At 40.3% G+C, this 23016-nt stretch overlaps 1 protein-coding gene across 3 annotated transcripts in view; it reads right to left on the bottom strand.

The window, feature by feature from the left end:
* Positions 1-4283: 4283 nt before the first annotated feature.
* Positions 4284-23016, bottom strand: part of ppp2r5cb (protein phosphatase 2, regulatory subunit B', gamma b) — a 29515-nt gene continuing 10782 nt past the window's right edge. For 2 of the 3 annotated variants that reach the window (XM_085133654.1, XM_085133655.1), the window contains exons 4-16: positions 16288-16487; positions 12300-12410; positions 12116-12208; positions 11405-11535; positions 11229-11288; positions 9648-9756; positions 9113-9166; positions 8541-8711; positions 8305-8432; positions 8089-8190; positions 7744-7816; positions 7258-7374; positions 4284-5842 (exon numbers count right to left, since the gene is read on the bottom strand). In XM_085133654.1, coding sequence (XP_084989780.1) covers positions 5708-5842; positions 7258-7374; positions 7744-7816; positions 8089-8190; positions 8305-8432; positions 8541-8711; positions 9113-9166; positions 9648-9756; positions 11229-11288; positions 11405-11535; positions 12116-12208; positions 12300-12410; positions 16288-16487 — 1484 coding nt within the window. In that variant the 3' untranslated portion in view covers positions 4284-5707. Of the gene's footprint in view, positions 5843-7257; positions 7375-7743; positions 7817-8088; positions 8191-8304; positions 8433-8540; positions 8712-9112; positions 9167-9647; positions 9757-11228; positions 11289-11404; positions 11536-12115; positions 12209-12299; positions 12411-16287; positions 16488-20853; positions 22854-23016 lie in introns of those variants that run through there. The other variant, XM_085133656.1, reaches the window with a different exon arrangement.

Here is a 23016-nt window from a genome sequence, read left to right as displayed (position 1 = left end):
AGTCACATAGCGATAAAAAGAAACAAAAAATGGCAAGAAGCTGTTGTATGCAATAGCCGGTCACATGACAGCCACGGGAAGCCGACGGGTAAAGAGATCGGTTGTTATCGGATTACGTCGTGGAAGAGAAATTGTTTAAGCCACGTTTCCGAAGTAACAAAGAGCCGACGGATGGACTGGATTGCAGCAATTTGAAGACCAAATATAACGTTTCAGAACACTCCAGCTCACATGTTAGTCTGCTCCAAGCATTTCCACAAAGGTAAGTCTTCTGTTGTAGTTATTACGTCATTTATCGTAACATAATTGTTGATGTAGGTTACAAATAAGTCTTATATTGATTTGAATTTAATTCGTTGCTGCTTTGTTCACTGTGGCTTTGCGGGCTAATGTTTGCCAATTTTTTGATGTGTTTTATAGAAAACCAGCCTACAAAATGCTGGAAGGCGATCCAGACTGGGGCCCCTGTATCAACCTGGGTCAGACCGAGTTTAAAGCTGCTACCACAGCGAGATTTGATCGGTTAAGAGAGAGAGAGCGAGATCAAAACAGCCACGAAAAGTCGTCATATATGTGCTGTATTGAAGCAAACAAGTGATGAATAACTGTTTTCCAGTATGTTGTTTTTTTTTTCATTGTTTATTTGTTTTTCACCGAAGCAGCTAATAAAGCACAATGGAATACAATTTTGCCTCTTTCTTGTAAGATTCTATAATAGAATGAAACAATAATGCCATTTATAAATAAAGAAAAAATTAATTAATTACAAAACACTATTTTTTTCTATTAGATCTGAAAATGTTGTGTAATACTACAACCTGAAACAACAAATAGATTGCGTTGGCCTGTGCAGGAGATAAAGAACAAAAATGTAACAACAGTGGTGAAATGGTGAAACTTTGGTGATTTGGACTATTCCAAATCACCAAAGTAAACTGGACCTGGGCTTGTTGCAGGGATCTAAAGTTACTAAACATTTTGTGAGTGTATGCACTCACACTTCACTCAGGATCATATAATAATAAATATGCGCGTGATGAAAGTTGGGCAGCACGCTAACGTCCTTACTCCACTCTGTATGCTCGTGTGGGTCTGACCCTTTCACTCCTTTGATTTTTTCCTCGTACTTTTTTTTTTGCCTTTTTGTCACGTCTGTCTTTGTACGGACCTGCTGAGTTCTCCGTCGTTTTGTACATAACTGTTTTTGGGGCAAATAAAACATAAGTAGGGATTAAAACCGCAGAATTAATGATTACCGGTGCTGGAAATGCTAGTGTTTGATGCAGTGTCTTGATGTTGTTGCCACATGTACCCACAATGCAATGCGCGAAAGTCACGTGGTCTGTCAATCTCATAGGTGAAACTTGAGTGACCTCAGACAAGCCAATTTAGAGAGCGTTCGGGCAATTTGAATGGCTGATGGAAGCGCCTAGCAACACTCGAAGACGAGAGGAGAAAAAGAAAGCCGTGTCCTTCAGATGATACCCGAATGAATATCACTGCTTCTGATCTGAAGAGGATATGATCACATTTTAGGCTGGAACTGGTTGGTAAAAGCACCATAAAAAAGGATGAAAACACTCAAACATTCAGAGAAAATGCAACATAGATTACTCTTATTGTAATCCAGTGTAAAATTATGAAACCAAACTGACTGGATTATATACTTTTTCAGAATGAGAAATAATTAACGGGAACGCCAACAACAAACCCCTCTTATTTCTTATTTCTGAAATGCCAAATCATCTTTTCATTTGGAGGTAGAAAAAGTCTGCAGAGATGCATGAAGTCTGCATCTTAAAAGTGTGAGAAATGAGTGCACTGAGTGAAGGCAAGTGAACCACCACATCAATTCACGATTAAGCTTCTTGACAAGACAATTAATCTGCGTGTTGAGGTTAAAATATTGAATACTCCAGCAGGTGGCAGCAAAAGGCTTTATTTCTTTAGTAACTTGTGGATGCGTCAGGGTTTTTTTTTCAGGATTGGGGATCTGGGGTTCCTCTTTTAGTGTTTTTCATTATTTTTAATCACTCATTAATAATGAAGATGAGTTACATTAAGATGTGTTAAAAGTGTGTGTGTGTGTGTGTGTGTGTGTGTGTGTGTGTGTGTTACAACCTGTCATTGCTAATGTGTAAATATACTGGATAGGCAGTCTTTGGAGACTTTATGGGCCATGTGATCTAAGCTCCTACAGTTTGGCTTATTTGGTTTTCTGACTTCAAATTCAAAGCTAATTTGTTCTTGTCCAACTTAAAAAAATTACTAAACTGAAATACATCAATCTGAACACACTCGAGCTGGTTGTCTTAGTTTTACTATAAACACTAAACACACTGCATCAAATTAAGTTCCACAATTAACCCCGACTCAAACCAAAGATTGGCTGTACATTTAAAAGAAATTACTGGCAGCTAGACTTTGGAAGATTGATCTAAATATCAATAGTATTGATACAACTGCTGATAGATCCAAAGAATCAATGCTATCTTTTAAGTTCAGTATGTAGCCCACTGAATTGTGTTAAATAAACTTCAGGCTAAATTATGATCTTCTAAATCACTGAGATGCCATTTGCTCTCCAGCTTACGAGTTTTCTGCTATAGGCTGATGCTTCTGGGTTCCCCCATAAGGTTTCCTAATGATCTATAAAGCCCACGTCGTTTTTTTGGACACCACTCAAACAGAATCTTTGTTATTTTAGCTCGTGGAGTGTTAGATATTTACAGAGCAATCAAAAGATGACGCAGATGAACAGAGCAGATGATCATCTGGATCAAAAAGTTACAAAATGTCAACACTATTTAGTCCAAGCATGAACTTGTGACCATCAGGAGCACTGCAAGGAAAAAAGATGACACACACTACTGTTTTTTTTCTTAGGATGAAAATATAAAACTCACATGTTCTCTTTATTTGCTGTATATAGATAGATGTACACCACTGGAGATTTGGATAAAAGCACACACGAAAAGCTCATGTATGTAGGGTCAACACATCTGGAGGTGAAAAAAAAAATGGAAAAGATGTCAAAATTACAAAGATAAAAAACTATCCAAATTCTATATGGTTTCTAACTGTAAATAGGTACATGTGTTGAACTCTGTCCCACAAAACAACTGTCTGCAGTTGCTAATAACCTCTGTAATCTGTACACGGGATATTTTGTACAAAATATGAAATCTACCATTTAATAATAGTTATAACACAAAAGTACATTATATGTACAATATTAGACAAAGCCATTTAGTATCAGACGCATACTAAAGGACACTTGCAAATATAACTCTTTTCAAAGAAACAAAAACAAAGCTTATGCCAAATGAAGAGAGCTCCAAAGAAGCCAATATTAAAGCCATCTGAAGAAGAACAGCAGTCACCAATGGGAGCCAGCACTGCGCTTCAGCCGGGATGGAATCGCTTTCCTTTTTGTCGGGTTTCGGTGAAAGCCTTGAATGACTGTTGTTCTCCAAGACAAACATGGAGAGAACTGAACAGTGTGGTTGCAGTACTATTTACAAATTTGCACATTCAGTTGAAAACACTGACAAAGAGGTTCTGCGAGCAAAGGAAGAATAAAACCACAACAAAACAAATTTATAAAAAGAACTTGCAAGCATCCAGAAGCAAACACGTGCTCAAATAACGAGCCCTACAGGTTTTGTTTCGTGTTGTGTTAAACTGAAGAGGGCGTGCACCGTGTGGGCACGCAGGTGGAGGGCGGGACGAGAGAGGATCAGACTATGGGACGAATCAGAAAAAGTGGAATGGGAATAGAGGGGCCACAGGATGGAAGAAGAAAAGCTGGGATGGGAAGTGATTTTCCTCTCCTGTATAGGCTAGCTCTTAACAACAGGCACTATGGGGAGGGGACTCAAACACTCAAACAAGCGCACACACACATAGACACACACACACACACACACCAAGACAGACAGCATCACGGATTTCAAATGTTTACTAGTTTGTTTTAGTTTCAGTTGTGTTGTGAGAGTCTTTCAAGTGTTATCAGGAAGTGCTTCTTTGCTGAAGTGGTTTGGGGCAACCACGCCATCTCTGCTCTTTAGCCTTGAACTCAAAAAAACAAAACGGATCCAACTACGTAGCTTCAACAAGGCAGAAGTCCAACAACGGACCCGAATACGTTTTTTATGGAAACTACTGTTATAACCTTTGAAATCATCTGACATTTTATGTCATGCTGCTACTCGGTTCTCAGTTGAGTAAATACCCTCTCCGACTACAAAAGGCACTGTGAAAAGAAAGGCTTATGTTTGACCTCTTCAAACCAAACATACCTCCTCTACGGAGCAATCTATTCTCTACCAATTGTTGTACAAATAAAAGGATCTTGCTTGAAAAGATTTGAAAAACAAAAAAAGACAAAGTTCATTATCGGCACGGTTTCTGCCCCTGTTTAACTTCTCTCAACACACAGTAACATCGTGTTAATCCCAAACAACCTAGTACATCTCTTTAACCTCTCATAAGCCTTAAATGAATGATAGTGACTTGTACTGAATGCCAATAACCATGTTAAACACACAATGGCTGGACGTAAATAGGAAACTAAAAATAAATCGACACAATCCGCTCTCATGTAACCGGGCAGCCAAACATGCTTGGGCCGCGGACTCATCGCTGTGACCGATAAAAAAATGCTCTGAACATGTGGTAAACTTTAAGCCATAGACGCTTGGGGAGTTGTGCTAACTGACTGCCTTCAAAATTAAAAGATCTTTTTTTCTTAAAAACAGGAACTAAATGAGAAAGTTGGCACCGAACTAGGTTTCTACACGGGAATAATGATGTGCAGAAGAAAAACCTGGAACCTCAGTCAAGTTGGCCCTGTTTGATGAACAGCACTGAGTTAAAAGGTTTTTTTTTTTCTCCAAATCCTTGACACACACCCCTGCTGAATTCAGGAGTGGCCCGGTACTGATGAATGGAGTGAATGAATGAATCCTAAAATAATAGCAAGCAACAGAACAGTTCTTCAGATAGGATGTGATTTTTCTGAAATCTTAGAAGGGCTCCTAATATAGCGTGAAGGGAAAAATATAAACAGCTATCTAGTTTAAATGTTATGAGAAAAAACAGCCAATATTAAATATACAGAAAGAACTGACACAGTCTCACCTCACTGTAGATGGCCTCCATTGAGGTTACAGTTGGGGGCTCTTATTATTTGTACAAGCACCTGACGTTGATAAAGAAGAGACGAGAAGAAGACGGCTCACACACACTCACACTCACACACAACAGAACAGAACACCTGAGAAAAATGACCAGAAGGGGGCAGCACAGCACCCCAAAACACAAGTTGAGCGGACAGGGGGAGGGAAAAACAAAACAAAAAAAAACAGAAGAAAAGGAGATTATGAGAATTTCTTGTTTGAAGTTCAGTATACGGCGGGTTGCTGTGGTCATGCAGGACATCCCAGCACCGCAAGCAAGAACCAGGTGAAGGGGTGGGCATCAGTAAGGACCGAGCACCGCTTGTCTCGCAAAGCCGGACCTGGCTTAGATGTGTGGCTTTAGACATTTTCTGTGTCAGGTGGAGCTGGGATCATTTCTGTGTTGCACTGGGCTGGACTGAGATACCACAGTTCTGTTTTGTTTTGGGGGTTTTTGTGCTGGCCCTCCGTGGGTTTGTGATTCCACTGTGGATGCTGCTGGTTTATGGTAGGTCTGGGATGGTCTCTTAATGGCCATCGTGTGGCGTCAACATTTCCTCTGCTCTTCGGTGCAACTCCAAAGCTGTGACTGTGGAGATGTCTTTGGGGAGCTCAGATTTCCTCCGCATCAACGGGCGTTCTCTGCGCTGGTCTTTTTGGATCTAGACACAGACACAAAGAGGGATCAGTAAAATCAGAACTAATGCATTTACAGCCCCGCTTCATGAACCTAAGCTTCTGCACAGAGGCCCGTTTTACAGGCCGAACAAGATATTAATTCCTGCAATTTGCTTTCCTTTCAAACCCTTTTCTCACTTACATGACAAAACTGATAAGCTATACAATTCAAAACTGTATAATAAAGAAAAGTGTGATAGTGCAGTATGAACAAGTCTCTGGCAATATTGTCCTTTAACACTCTGTTCATCCCGTCTCTGTTGTTTGGGTTTGGAAGGCAGACAGGATGCTCAAGTGATTTATGTAATCTGTCTCCGTTTCAGCAGCTGGAATAACCATCTTTGCTCAGGAAAGCAAAACTTGTGGGAGTCATAAAAGTTCATTTGTGATTCTGAAGAAATATTTCTTTAACCAACAACCTGCAAATTCACTGTATGTGTGCATTTTATGACTACTGTTTCAAAACAATGCAAATGCAAAGATGCTGTCTGCAACAGTCCTACACCCACATACTTTACACAAACAGGAGTGTGCAGACAGCTTAGAGGTTCTGTGCTGCTCGGTCGAGAGCATTCCACATTTTAGCATTTGACAGATATTAACAAAAAAACAAAGTGATGACAGGACGCATTAGGAGCTGCATCGATGGCGCAGAATTGGAACATCCGCATTCGTCTTTGTGCTTCTGAAAAGCTGCTGGTGGCAGCGACAGTTGCACAGTAACCACTACAAAGTCCCCTGATAGTGCTGCTGTTTTCACACGCGCCACACAGATATTTATGGGCCTGAACGTGGTTTTTATTTACAGCACAGCTATCGCTAAAACGGTACAGACAAAGTGACTGGCACACGGCATGAGAAAAATGTCGCTAAGCCTGAGCTGCGCAGTTCACAATTTTAAATGTCCTAAAATTGCTTTTGTATTTATGTCAACTAATGAGAGAGGCTCCAGCGCATCCTGCAAAATGAGCTGTGATTAGTGGAATTCATTTGCGGTATTATTATTAGCTTTTTTCACATCACACATTTTCTTCATCATTAACATTTCTTGTGGTTTTCTGCTGCTTTGAAGCAAAATGAAAGAAAAAAAAAAAAACTGGACTGCTGGACTGTGGCTGTGTGGTTCCACTTAACATAACCACATTTATTTGTTTTCAAACAAAAATAAACCTCCATTCCTGGCGCCAAAGTCAGTATCAATAAATAAATTAAAGTGTCCAAATTTCTGCTTTTTATGACCACGTATGATTTCATTAAGACGTACTCCACTGCTCTAACATCTGAAATGTAAACAGGTGTCATATTAAAGCGATATTCATCAAAGCTTGTGCACATTTCAGTGTGAACGTGTGGTACCCCTCAGATACAGGCATGCATATTAAATGTGACACACACTGACCTGTGTGGCTTCCTCAACTACTGCTTTCTTTAGCATGTTGACATCGTCTAGCAGTGGCCCGTCTGTCTCCATGTCCATCGGACTCCCTGATCCTATTGAGTCCACATACACGACAAACTGCAGCACAGGAAGAGAAAGAAAAGTTAACCACAAAGAATCGCATTATCCAATATACAGGTTTGTGAGAGGTGCTAGCTTTAAGCAGAACTTTTCTCAATGACTTTAATCCTCAGCTTTTGGATTTCTCCACAATCCATCCTGTAACTTTCCATCTGTTGCTTCCACACATACACAAAAGAAAAAAGGAAGAGAAGAAAAACTAGAAACTCTTTTTCCTTTTTTCTCAGTTGGAGTGTTTGTCAAAACACCAACTGATGTTCATCACCAAAACATCAAACCCTGCTTGATTCGCACTGAGATACCCTGCAAACCACTGAGAGGTTTGCAGTACTGTCAGAATTGCTAGGTTACTATTTATTTGCTCACCTGTGGGTTTGCCTTTGCTAGATTCTCAATCTTCACCCATGCTTCTTCTCTCTCTTTCCATTTGGCTTTCTCTCTGACACACAAACACACACAGAGTCATCATAAGAGACTTCTTCAAAACAGAGAAGATTTGCTGAAAGATAAACTCACGTTAAAAAAAGTTATGTACCCAAACTCTTTCAAGTTAAGAGATTGTGGTTTTAGTTTGTATCTACTTAGTCATCTTTTCCACTTCTAATGATGTTTAAACAATGTTTTCCATGACGTTTCTAACACTGTAATGAGAACAAGGAAACTGTAGCTTGCGCTGTATAAATGGGTGTGATGTCTCCCTGCATTACTTACTTGCTTTTTTCTGCCCTGAACTGCTGGGTGCAGTCATCAAACAGTTTCTGGTTCATCTCCATAAAGAGCTTCAGAGCATTGTAAATCAACCCATGAATCGTCCTACAGACACAAAAAGGTTACCACAGGTCACTTGCTTTGCTTGCGCACTATCCTCATAAACTTCATCGTAAAGATAAACAGATAAATGGAGGGGGTGGGTGGGGGGAGCCTCACTTGTTCCAGTGGGTTTTGGAATTGCGGTAAAGGGCCGGGAACATGATGGGGAGGATCTTGGCAGCGTTGTCGCTGATCAGGCTCATGATATACTCATTATTCCAGTAGTACAGCGCTCGCTCTGCTACCTGACAACACAGTTTTGCACAGGGTTACGTGCGCACACAGACAAACAGAATGCACACTGTACGATTAACTAAAACACGCATCAAAATAAACAGGGATGTGGTTCAGACCTGAAAGTGCGGGCTTGACACACATTTGGCCAGCTGTCTGAAGAGCGGTTCCATGACTTTGACGAACTCCGAAGGCTCAATGACATCCAGTATCTCCTCCAGTTCGTTGAGGAACATAACTTCTTTTGGACTGTGGGTCTTTGGCCAATACTTTAACAATGCCATTACCGTCTACGCACACAGACACACAGGCAGGATACCAGGCTTATTAAAGAGGAAGCAGGAATGTTTGGACAGCCGATTTTGGTCAGCTATTAATCTGCTGATGGGGGATTACATGAGCTTACATTACAAAAACTATCAGTAGAAGCAGAAACAGTAGTCAACATATTCATAAAGTAGTTTAGTTGATCTCAGGGCCTTAATGCAAGCACACAAAATCCAAAACACCTTCCAGCAGGTTTGTGAGGACTTGTGAGCGTGTTTATGTTTACTCCGACCTTACCCACCATAAAACAAACAGAGAATACTGTCTTGAGGAGTTTGAATGATGTATGTCTGAAAAGAGCTTGATGGTCAATCGATAATAAAAAAAATGCCAAAAAATCAATATCAAAATAAATAAATCTTACCGGTTCTGTAAGGGTGCTGTCCTTCTCTAAGAACTGTACCACACAGTAGGCCAGCTGGGAAATAAAAGGGAAAAAAAAGGAAACGGCATTTGTTTTTATTTTGACAAAATCAGAAGTATCATAAATATTATTGGGAGAGAGATTGCACTCAACAAACAGAATCTACATAATAAAGTAACATCAAAGATGGCGGCTGTCCTAAACGTTCTAATCAGGCAAAAAATGTTGCTGCATTGGCACATGAGCACAGATGTCAGTTTTTGCATGTGTACGCTATTTTTAAACATTAGTTAGGGGTAAAAGGACCAGATTGTTAAGTTGAAATGTGCATTTTTATCGGGTGAACATTGAGAGGTAAAGTTGTGACTAACTCCACATTTTTTATCATTGGATACACACTTCACTGACAAAATAACTGCTTTGAGGCATTACCTGCATGTCTGCCAAGTGAAAAGACTTTGCTCGAGACATACTTTTGTTACAGCGTTTTGCTTATAGCAGAGGAAGGCAGAGCAAAACATAAGACAATTCCTACCTGTGGGTGATACACACTAAGGGACTTGACTTTGTGCAAAGGCAGGAGGACTTTCAGCAGGAATATCTTGTGCTCTTCTTTCAAAGGTAATGCAAATCCATTGATTATGCTGCGAGGAAGATTGTTATTAGAGAAGAAATTACTCTAGTTTACAATAATTCTGCATCTAAAAATACAGTACTGTGTAAAAGTCTTGAGCCACCACTAATGCTCTTATACATTTCTTCCAAGGAGTCAGCCTGTCATTTTTGAAATGGTCTTGAACAATAGTTCTGCAGGATTTCTGAAGCTCTTTCAAAGACTTTCTTTGGACACTGGCTGTTCTTTCACTCATTTTCAGTCCTTGTACTTGAACATTATCAGAGAAATTCTTTTCAGCACAGACCTACGAGCACAAAATAATCTCTCAACTCATGGGATGAACCAGTAATATGTCCATACATAGCAACTTTGCAAATACCATGTGGCCTTTCAGGTGACCCATTATCTGTTTACTGAAGCCTCATTAGAAATATTCTAATGAAAATGACAAATCACATAAGGACTGGACTGAAATCAGTGGCAACAAGTCTTATGGAGTGATGGCGTCAAAATCTGTATCCTCCACAATACAACTCCATCTGGAAAGCATCTGATTGCCAACAGCTTCATTTTTCAATTGCATCCAGAGAAGTGCTTTGAATGTCCTTCAAGAAGCCCGGAGAACCATTTCTGGAGACTACTTAAAGAAATCACAAGAAAGCTCAGGCTGTGTTGAAGGATAAAGGTGGCGTTACTAAATATTGACTCTCAAACTTACTAAAACTGTGCAAACTCACTTTTTGCCTCATATACTCTATTTCCATTTAAATTTGCAAATGGTATAAATCACTGCACCCTTTAGCCATTATCCTAGCAAACTACAAAGAAAAAAAAGAGGTAGCGCAACACTTTTGCACATACTATGTGTGTGTGTGTACGTACACACATATACATATATACACACACAGGGGTGCACATAAGTGGTCCGCAGGTGCGCTTTCGCTATCAAAATAAAAGAAACGCACCAGATCAGAAGTTGCAACGCACGTTTGCGTGCATAAGATTTTCTGGAGGAGGACAGCCTTTTTTTTAGAACTCTTAAAGATGTCGAAGAAGCTCCTTTAAGCAATTACTTTGGTGTTCCTCAACCTCCAAAGAAATGTCAGAGGGAGTCCGCAAAAGAAGCGCGTATTCTCGTAAAGAAGAAGAAGCGCGTATTCTCGGAAAAGTGGTTGGAGGTGGTGAGCTGGCTTCAAACAAATGATGAACGCACAGAGATGTGGTGCAGAATATGCCATGAAAATCCCACTCTAGTGGACCAAAACAGCGCCTTTTATATGTATGCAAACGCACGTTGCAACTTCTTATCTGGTGCGCATCTTTTATTTTGATAGCAAAAGCGCACCTGCGGACCACTTGTGTACGTGTATATATACACACCTATATATACACACACATATACATATACACACACACACACACATATATAAAAAACAAACCTATATTTTGAACCCTATACTGTGAACAGCAGCTGCTTTAACAAATCTAAAAGTATCTTACCTGCCTAGTATTTCCAGTAGTTCTGCAATTCCATTATGATGCTCAGTCTCATAAATGAACCTGAAAAAGGGCAAACACACACAAGTTAGCAATAATGTTCCTTTAAAAAAAACAAAAAAAACAAACCATAAACAAAACAAGCACCATTAATGTAGCTATGGAAGACACACACTCACCTATAAAATATGTTATTAATCTGTTTTCTAATGTATGCTCGAAGGCCCAGGAACTTCCCATAGATGCGATGGAGAGTGGTCTTTAAAAAATCTCTTTCTCTGGGGTCCTCACTGTCAAAAAGTTCTAAGAGCTAAAGAAACAGACACACACACACAAAAAGAGAAGGTTACTGGGACAATAAAATTAAACGTAACCGTACTACATACAATGCTCTTAAGTGGGCATGTTACGGTTTTTATTCTTTTGTCACATTGATACTATTACAGAAATGCAGAAATGCATGCTCATACTAAACATGGCTAAAGCTTCAAACAATGATGTCAGTGTATGCGCAACTAATCTGAAAAAGCCAAAACTTCAGGCCTTAGGCTGCTTTAGTCACTAAACTTCAGACAAACATTGGCCTCAAATGACGTGTAGGAGAGCAGATATCCTCAATATGTTCTTTCCAGGCATCTGTGCGCACAGTCAAAGCTGTACACGCAGATGCCTCACCCACATGCACAAAGGCAGAGCAGCTAAAACAGCTTGTTTTAGACAGTGCACGAACAGAGGGGCTGGACCAAGCACTGGTATACGATAAACAAGGATTATTTTGAACTATCAAGCATGCAAAGCTTGTCTAGTTAAGAATAAAAATATTAAGGTGGAAATGAGCATCATAGCTCCTCTTTACAGAGAAAGAAGCTGTGCTCTAGCAACATGCTCACCTGCAATACAAACCTCTGGTCAATATACTTTTTGGCTATGTTTGGTTGAAAGTCTGGTGACTCCAAGAACCGCAGGAAGAACTCGTAGACGAGCTGTGGAAGAGGGGCAAAGACTTTAAAACAACAGAAATAGGTGAATAGGCTCTTTCTGACTAAACCATGTATGTGGGTGTGATGCATGTACCTGTAGATGCGGCCACGCAGCTTCTAGAGTGGGTTCATCTTCCTCTGGGTCAAACTCTGCACCCGTGGGGTTGGATGACGGCGGCAATGCCCTAAACATATTCACAGCAAACTGGGAAACAAAAACAGAGGACAGACAGTCGGACATGCCAGATAAATTTAAACTTGAAAAAGACATTTCCCCAACAGAAATCCAAACCGCTCAAGGAAGCGGTGGCCTATGCCCTTTTTATTTGCATTAAAACACAATATTTTCAAACATCACCATTTCTTTGTTTACGTAGGCTGCCAGTAACAAATAGATCAAATCCATATGACCACGTACTGTCCAAACTGCCTTTAAAAGACAAGTAAAATATTTCTATCAGCATAGACGTGTTTGAATGTTGCAAAATCCACTTTTTGCCATTTTTTAAACATTGTCTGGATCCACAAATTATGAATCGACTACATCCCCTCCTTCTTGAGCCCTTCGAGTTTACAACCAACTGAGACGTCAAAACCTGATAAGCACCGCCCCCAGCTGTGAAGGAGACCCGCCTTATTAAATTCTGAATGAGCAGCTGCTGTGGCTAATGTTACCTTTAGGTTTGAGTGTACTCCTACGAGCCACAGTTATGTCAAAATTGGAATGCTGTAATGTAATGAAAAGCAGATATTATGAAAAGCAATAAACAAGAACAGAGTGCAGGTTACTGTGTTTCATGTTGCTTTTTAATCAGCCTTTAGATTCGTTTGCTTCTCTCTGTTCTCTGAGCTCGTATCTTCCTCTTTTTAACATTTCATACATTTGACTACGATGAATCTGTGTATCTGTGGACTGACTGTGAAATGTATCCATTTTTTCATGCTACATCCGCAGCACATATTAGGTATACTAGGCAAGTGAGCGTTGATTTGGGGATTGGTGTATATTCGTTTCTTCAGATTAAGAGCAGTGCTGTGAAACTGATTCATCACCAAAAATGTGCAGTATGGATAAGTTAATATCTGCAAAATACAGCAGACTCTGTAAGGGGCAAAGACGTTAAAATGTTATGGAAAGAAAGACCTGTGAAGTATTTTGAGATTACATTTTAAATACACATTGTGCAAACATATCAGAGTTAAACTGTTTTTTAACAAGTCCAGTGTAATATATCAACTTTGAGGTATTGTTTGTATTAAAGAATTAATAAAAAGGTGGTAGGTGACTGGATATCAACAGTCTCTTGCGCTAGTTGTCCATACTGGCCTATTTCTGTGACTGTACAGACCCCAGACTGTGAAGAATCTATTTTGCCTGTGAGACGACGCATTCAGAACTCCTTTGGGATTCCAGTCGATCAGAGGTCAAAACACTCTCATTCACCATCAGGTTATTATTCCGAGCAGAAATCACTCCTTACTTTCAACAAATAGATCAGGACAACGAAACCACTGTTACAGTGCCATGTAGTGCAAATAATGCCTGTTTAAATAATGATGCTTGAACACTGAGATGTCAAAAATGCTCTGAAATGCCATGCAGCCCCCTCTAGCTTCTGCCCGGTGGCTACTGGGTGACCCCTCGTCTGGGGATCCTCAGCCCTTCCCATGAAGGTGGCACGGATGCCCCTCCGGTGGTCCTCCTTGGGCTCTTGCACTCTGGGGCCTCTGGATGTCTGGGGCCTGGATCATCCTCCATGCCTGCTTCATGCCCTGGGGGACAGGGCTATGGCTCTCTACATCCTCTTGCACACCATTACATGGGGAAACCATTTGAATACAAGCGCGCCGATTCACACAGGTGTGCACACGGGTGTTCACTGTTCGTAGACTTAAAATCACACCTTTCTTGGCTGCTACTTCAAAGCACATTGTGCGCTGTCTGTCCTGCGTGCTGCACAACAACATTCAATATTTAGTATTTACTGCTGTTTACACTTAGCTAGATTAATGCGATGGTGTTGTGTTTAGTATGTTGCTTTGTTGTTGTTTTTTTGCTTGTTTTCTATTCTTTTTCTCTCAACAGGTGATCCCGGAGATATTTTTCCCCCCTTTCTCACTGTCCCTCTCCCCTTCTGTTTTTCTTTTCCTTCCTCTTTCTTTCTCCCTTTCCTATCCCTCACTCGTGTCTGTCCCGTCTGTAACAACTGAAAATAAAATAAATAATAAAAACAAAGGTCGATCAAATGGACCAATACGGCAATGCCATGATGATCCATTTGGCAAAATAAATCCATTGGGTATCCTTGTTGGTCTTCAGACAACAATTCTGATGGCTAAAGAACCAAATGGGACAGGCAAAAAAAAAAAAAAAAAAAAATGCTCTGAAATACAGAAACCTTACAGAAGTAAATAATGTGCAAAGTTTTAGCATAAGAATACACAGAATACACTTTATTACCATAAAGGAAAATGTCGTGTCACTCTTTACTTTCTTTGATCATAAAAGCCATCAGTGGACTTCAAAGAGCCCTTGTCTTTAAGGGGGTACGGGGACAGGCGCTGCCAGGAGTAAGAGTATATTTTTATGCTGATTTGACAGCTCAGTTGCATTTTCTGCCGCATTGATCAAATAAAGCCCAGGCAAAGGAGGACGGGGGGAAATTTGCACCTTGATCATCTGCAGTTTACCATGTGGCATTGAGGCCGGCCTTTGATTAACATCAAAGGCTTTTTAATTTGGCTTGGGAAAGCAAATCTGGCACCAGGAACACATTGAGACCACGACCTAAGAGGAACACCTCCCAATCTACAGCAGGAGCTCCAACACAGCTGCACTGGCAACACCCTGATTAAACGAGCAGTTTTCAGACCTACACCATTGAGGGGTACAAACAATTTAGGGTGTGCAATACACAAACAATCTTTAGACAAATTCAAACAAGAGACATGCTGGAGAAAACAAACAGATCACCTGGTTGCAAACGAATTATTTAAATGATCTTAAAAGATTCGTGGCAAAAAAAACCTACCAAAATAAAAACTAAAATGGGTGAAGTGAAAACCATCTTTCACTGTCAAGAAACCAAATACATTCTCATCTTAGCTGAAAGTTATAACCTTAGTCCCGCCACGCATTTTCCTCTTATTTTCGTTTGCTATGTGCATTTGTTTACCAATGAAAGTGTTGATTATGGGGTCCTCAGCTTTTAAATGATATATCTGAATATATAGTGAAAACCACAAAATGTTCGTTCCATACTGCGAAAATGAAACTGAAGAAAACAAATCAGCTTCATCACAAACATGAAAAAAAAGAAAGAAAAGGGAATCTACCGGGTGAGATGGCTCTTCGAGGCCATGTGGCTTCCACTGAGCCTTTTTTCACAATTACAACTTACACAATTTTACAGTAAGAGAAGTGACACGTGACATCTCGCTAACACGAAATAAAGCAATTATAAAGGAACAATGCAGAGTTTGTGTAAGTGAATATTTTTAGACCTAAACTACTAAAACATTCCCCAAACCATATTACACATTGCATATTCTATGGGATAAAAAGCTTTATGAGAAATATCATCAGCTATAGAACCACAGCACTAGTACATCACAGATTTTAATGTTCTATTCTAAATCATTTAAAGCTTTCATTTATGGAAACACTGGTGGCAGAGTTTCCTCACACTTAAACTTGACTTGGGTGGGAGTCCCATGTATCTTGGCAACATACTTTGCATTTTATTTAAATTTTTTCCTCCGTCTCAGACAATGATGTGACCTATTTACAACTGGAAAATTCCCTTACTCTTATTTTGAAGGTTAAGTTGACATAAGATGTAGCCTTTCGAGACAAAGTCCACACATACTTTTGCAATATGAGTAACCAAATCGCTTTTTATGCAAGGCTTTACTTTTTTCCAGGAGTTGAGTGATACAAAGTACAAAGATGGCTAACTAAGTTTAGTTAAGTATGTTCACTTATACTCTACTTATTAAACATTTGCCAGGTCAAAATAAAATAATAAAATAAAAACAACTGGTCCAAGCTTCTCATTTCCACTGTTTACTGTAATACTGACCATGTGAACCACTTCTGGGTAGATCGGTTCGGTGATGACGTTCCTGTTGTGGGTGATGTACTCCACCATCTCGCTCAGCGCGGCTCGTTTCACCTCCTTCCATTTCAGGTCACTCAGTGGGTCTGAGACGAAATCGAAGAGAACGCAGCACTGACGCAACTTCTGGATAAACAGCTTCTCCTGCTCTGCAGGGGGAACATCTGTGAAACACAGAGAGAAGAAAGGCTGGAATTAAATTCAAATTCCCTTCACAAAGCCAAATGTCAATGATTTTTAACATTAGACAGAGCAGCAATGATACTGACAGGCTGACTTACTTTTAAATGTTTTGCTAAGCAATCCCTTCATTTTATTTTGCTGTGAGCCATCACAAAGGACTTATAATGTTATAGACTGCAAGGCATGTCTCTGAATAACTTTAGGTTTACTGAGCTGTGCTTGTTTGAGACAGAACGATTGCAGCTTTTGTGTGTGCGTTTTCATTTATTTGATAGTTCAGGAAATGCTGGATTTCCTACTGAAAACTCTTTAATAAAAACACCAGATACACATATTTTGTGCTTCTCCAGAGGAAAGAACGTTTCGACTTGCTGGCTTTATTCTGGGCATGACTGCGTTGTTTTTACAGACGTCACTGGAACTGTGAATTTGTGCACAGCAGCTCAGCTGTTAGCTTGGAGATAAGCATTTTGGTTGATAAAGCAGAATATATCCGGGTGGCACGTCACATGAAGATAATGAAGTTACCAGTGCCCCATGCATCAACTGTGCACAGCAGCTCTCTCTGTGCTGCCAGTGTACCCGGTGATGAAAGCCTGCTGACAGCCAAATAACAAATCACAGCTGCTTAAAGCAATAACCAATCACAGAGTAGAGCAGCCCTCCAGCTGACGTATCCGTGCGCCAACTGTTGTGAAATCCTTTTAGTAAAAAATGAAAACTGTTCATCCAAATGATTTCAAACTCAACTTTGCACACACATCCACACGTTCCTCTAGTTATTAAAGCAAAAAGCAACAAATTCATCTTAGTGAGGTAATGACTGCTATGTTATCACCACATCAATGATGCAAAAGATCTAAATCACCCTCTGGGAATGTGGGGCCACACCTACCTGTGTATCATTATTAGCTTGCAATTAAAAAAAAAATTATTACATGCTTTTGCAGCCAATGAATTTTGCACAATGAGCTAACCTCCAATCAGTGTCAGTTTAAATGATTTATAACCACTTGACAGCGTCCTCAAAGATATGAACGATTAGAGAAAAGTATGAAAACATTTTTTGTCTGCAATTAAGTGACAATAACAAAGCTTCTAAACAGAATTCTTATATATTAAAATAGATCATAATTTCAATCAACTTTCTGGACTGCTCAGAGGGAACTTGAACAGAGCTTGAAGGGTTTGCATACTCCATACATCATAAGTTGTGCAACAGTGCAAGGTATGAAAGTACGGACGTTTTTATAAACAAGACCTACTCTAAATCTACAAGTAACCATTTTAGCAATTTTAGAAATAGCTATAATGTGTGCTGTCTCCCTTTATCAGCACTCAGGAAGAAGAGCTCTGAATAAAGTGCAACTTACTTTCACCTTTTTTTGACAAAAGTAGAAAGGACGCCATTACTACAAGCAGCCTATATAGCACCAAATAACCACAGCATTATGCACTCGACTGTGATGGGGCCTTCACTAGGACACAGCTATTTCCCTTTTCTTTACAATGATCAAAACTGTCAGTAGCAGCCTGTAATAAATGACACGAGTCACAGAGAGGAAGCTTCTCCTCTGAATTAGCCTGAGCTGATCCGATTCCCAAGCTCCAGAAAATACCATGAAACCAAGAGAAGTGGATTGGTGCTCATTCATTTTCATCCAACACGGGGATTAGTGTCTTAAAACAGAATGTCACCTTATAAAACCCACCTATGGGGCAGCACTAATCTCTTCATCACAGTCTGTGATTCTTGAGTCTTTCTCTTCTCCCCATTAACAATCTGCATGTGTACCCTACATCACCATGGTGACTGCAGGCAGAGACAGGACTTTGGACCGGGGGGTGACCACTGCTAATCAGAGACGCATGTCTGCTGCTTCTACACTGGAATCAAGAGACCGCTGAATTGCTGATCACATCAGCTATGGCTGAAGAAAGTGTCAGCCAAAGGCATCATGCAAAACATGAATCATGGAGTAAAGTCAGTCAGCACTCCCTGCTACACTCAATAATCTTACAGATACATTTATAAACGTGGCTTTCTTGAACACTTTGGAATAAAGAGTTAAAACAGCACGGTAATCTGTAATTATATATCTACAGTATTTTCTCTGCAGACCCTGCTTTGCATAAGTTGATACCAGACAAAATGTTAACAGCTGGCACCAATAAAATAGGTCAATTCTAAAAGATTCAGTAATGGAGGCAATGCTCGCAGACTAGAACCTCAAATTGCGACTGACAGCACACCTCCACATTAGTCACAGAGGAAACGTTAGCATTTAAAACAGCATGAAACAAAGCTGTCTGAGGGCTACCTGTAAATCCTATAAGTTCTTTTAGGTAGACTACCCTTTTGGTTTATTGAATCAATAATGTATTTGCTTTATAATTCCCCAACACTGTTACAGTGTCAAAGCTTTGTGGTGAAGCTTCCTTACTTTACTGTTGCTAACTTTCTTATCTAATGGCTCTTTGTTGGCTCTTGTTTTACGTTTGTCTGTTTTTATACAAATAGTTATACATGCCATAAGATATTTTGAAAAAACTGGAAGATTTTTGCATTTATATTTAGAAGACTAACTGCCATATTCAAACTAATATCCGCAAACAGGATCCAATTGAGCACAGTAAAAGGTCAAACATCAGCCAAGATCTTGAGCTTTTGCCACAACATCCGTGGAGAACACTAAAGGTGATCCATTTTGTATTTCTGGAACAAGTTGACATAAGAGTGTCTTCCTTTCCAATGAGGTGCACTAACTGTGAAAGTAAAACTCACGACCACTTTTTGTGTTCATGACTAAAATTCAGCTTGCTTCTGCTTAAGTGCGTACAGTGTGTTTAAAAAAAATATTAAGCCTTGTTTGGACAGTGAGCACAAATACTTGTCAAAATGATGAACAATCCCCTCTAAATGCATGCAAGTTAATAAAAATATTTATAAGTGTTAAGTTAATATAGTAGCATCTGTTTTACTAGGAAGTCTCAAAATTTTAACGCTTGAAATCCTACAAGGAGTAACCCTTTAAGGTCTTTTCTGAATTGAGCTGCTTATAGAACAAAATGACTGGGTGTGCAGATTTGTGACGGTGGTCTCTGCTTATTCAGCTACCCTTTGAAAAACCCAGAAACCATCATAATGGTCATCAAACAACATCTTTACTGATAAACACTGAGGTGTCAAAACTTGTCATTAAGGGTAGAGGGGAGGTGGTCAAATGTGGTGTTTATAGCGAAAAGAGTAAGATGAATAAATAAAATTTTGAGGCTTAGTACACCTGCATCAAGTTTTGTTCCTATTACTGTTACAGGCCGACTCACGAGCACCTCGACTCATCAGCCTCTGAGTGCTGAGAGGTCTACCAGCTCCTGTTACACAACAGCACTAGGGTTTCTGAACAGACCTAAAATATTAAGAGACCTGCTGTGCAACTGCAGACTTCACACACAAGCGTCTCTGCATGGATCAGTGACTAACCTTTACTCATCTAAAAGCTCCAGCATGCATACAGGAAACCAGCCACGAACACAAATTGCTTCTAAGCACAACTCTTGACTCAGACGTTCTGTACCACGGAATATGAAAATAACTGATTAATAAAGTGTCCCTAATGGCAAATATGGTGCGCTTACCATCTGTTACTTCAGACACAGGATATCCGAAGGAGGGACCGGTGGCTTTCTGCCATAACTTGCTGTAATTATCACTATGCATTTAAATGTCACGAGACCATGTTAACAGCCACATAAGCAACACCGTGATACTGACATCACTGTGACAGCAGCAAGCATATGAAATAATTGGCTGCATGTTAAACACACACTGCCACTTCATCTAGAGACAGCTTCCAGCTTCCCTAAGTTTGTCTGAATCAACAGCAACTCAAAAAGAACACTGGAGCTACAACAACATCAAACAACCTTTCCACTTACGTTAGTCACATTGCACCAATACAATACAGACATATACAAACTAAAAACAAGCTTTAACCTCACTTCCTATGACATCAATAGTGTTGATGGGGGAGGGGAGACTCAAAACTAACAATCTTACACCCCCCCCCCCTCTCTAAACTAAAGCTAAGCTTTGCAATGTCTTGGCAGAACCCTTCCTCGCTGACATACAAACACAATCACCTCCTTTCTCTTTCAAAAACCCTCGTGCAAACAACACTAAAAAAAACTCTTAAACTCGCCTCCACAAAAGTAATGATACATATAATATCAAGCTTTTTTTTCCTCTCTTTTTTTTTTTTAAATCACCAGCTGTGGCTGCTTAACACTCAAGCCCACCTCTTCTTTAAACAGACCAGTACACAGCAGCAGATTTCCTATTCTCACCTCTAAAATGCATGAGGGCCACAGGCTGGAAAGGCCCATTGGCGCTCGGTCCATCCAGAACCATCCCGCCGGCAGCTCTAGTACATGCCAACATCAGTGAGCTGAGGCAGGAAACAGGAGAGAAGAGGGTAGCCCAGGCTAAGGCGAGGAGCCAGCCTCCATTTTAGCACGAACGCTGAGCAGAAAATGAAGCTCCCCTGCTGCTGGAGGGAACCAGCTAGTTAGTGATGTCATCCCACACAGAAGCAACCTGGTTGGTTAGCTGCAATCACATGGGCGGGCTGTCAGAATAAATAAACATGAGGAAAGAGACTGGCTGTTGGAGTGGGGAGAAAAGGGGTGGGCCAGTTACTGTGATTGGGCCAAAAGAACCTACATCTGTCAAGGAGTTTTTAAAGCACAAACAACTCGCCTGAATTCCATTTAACCGGTTCTGAAATGACCACAAATGGAATAATAATACCGTGGAATACAAATAACTGTACCAACATGTAGGTTGCTTGTAAGAAGCAGAGGACAAAGGAAACAATTTATTTCTCTTTTAGTTTTTAACTCCCAACAACACCCACATGGAAAAGAAATAAGAAAAACTTATAAAAGACTTGCATCAGCTTTAGCTTGCTTCATATAGTGAATCATATAAGGCTTATATGATTTACTCATGAAAGTAGCCACTTTCTCATTACTTTCACATATTGTTTTAGGAAGTATCCAAAACATACAAGTTTCATTTATATAATTTTTCAAGGGATCTTACATCTGTTTTCACTCTTGTATGCTTTTCATACAAGTTTCACACAAGACAGATACAAACTTTAGGAGATTTATATATATCTTTTCCATACTGGCAAACCTAAATAAAACAACAAGGTGTTCAGTGCTTAATGTCACCTTACACTGGTCATCAGCTAGTGGACCTTTTTTAATGTCTGCTGCCATTTCCAGCATGCGTGCCAACTTTGTGCGTGTGTCTGTGTTTGCATGACAGATGGCTCTTCGGCAGCACGGCCTGAGCCCAGGTGTATGTGACAAGAGAAACAGGAAGGCAGGAAGTCTCAATGTGAGCAACACAGGATGTGCATATGCAGAAAGCCACATTTTGAATCAGCAGCACTAGGGAACAAAAGCCTGCACTGTAAACCTTTGCGGGCACGTCGGTGACACAGACAATTAAAAGCAACAAATCCATACTCCCAGTCACTGGCGTAGCACTCCCAAATATAGTAACCACTGCACCCTTAGAATACAATAGGGCTCTGTAAAACTCTGCACACAGACACACACAATCAGAACATACACCGACATATTTTGTTTTTGTGCATGCCGTATGTGTCATCATACTGAAAGTACAGTAAGCACATACAGACAAGGTGTCGAAACAGTGATTCAGCTAAAGTCATAAGCATTCCTATGCACGAAGAATAACCACGCAAATACAGTGTAGATGGGTGTGAATTAAACAGATTTGGACTACAGTGACATATAATCCAATAATATTTGCTGCATAAGAAAGCCACCGAGGAGAAAAGACTGTACAAAAAGACTTTGCTTACCCCATTAGAATGAACATTTCATAACCGTCGCTGTGTGACAACCCACAAACATTTCTATTAAAATGTGTGTATGGAATACTAGCCTTTGCATTTACTTCTCTTTTGTGAAGGACAAAAAGCGACATTATTTTTTTTGCACTATGATTGCTGTCATTTCAGTGATTGGCAGCGTTAGCTAAGATTACATAAAACTGGCCGAGCAACTACAGCAAGGCAACAGGGTTGTTTTTTCTATGCAGTTTCTGCATAATATGCAAAGAAGGAAGACATTGATATACTCTTGACTGCTTAAAAGTAATTAGGGGAATCATTACTTGTGGATAATATTGTCCAGCAGATGTAACTCTACACAGAGGTTTGGTTTGGGGCGATCGTGGCTCAAGAGTTGTGAGTTCGCCTTGTAATCGGAAGGTTGCCGGTTCGAGCCCCGGCTTGGACAGTCACGGTCGTTGTGTCCTTAGGCGAGACACTTCACCCGTTGCCTACTGGTGGTGGTCAGAAGGCCCGGTGGCGCCAGTGTCCGGCAGCCTCGCCTCTGTCAGTGAGCCCCAGGGTGGCTGTGGCTACAATGTAGCTTGCCATCACCAGTGTGTGAATGTGTGTGTGAATG

The sequence above is a fragment of the Neolamprologus multifasciatus genome, chromosome 15 (genome assembly GCF_963576455.1).
Source record: "Neolamprologus multifasciatus chromosome 15, fNeoMul1.2, whole genome shotgun sequence".
Taxonomy (NCBI): Eukaryota; Metazoa; Chordata; class Actinopteri; order Cichliformes; family Cichlidae; genus Neolamprologus; species Neolamprologus multifasciatus.
Note: the sequence above shows the minus strand (reverse complement) of the source record. Positions and strands in the feature narration are given on the sequence as shown.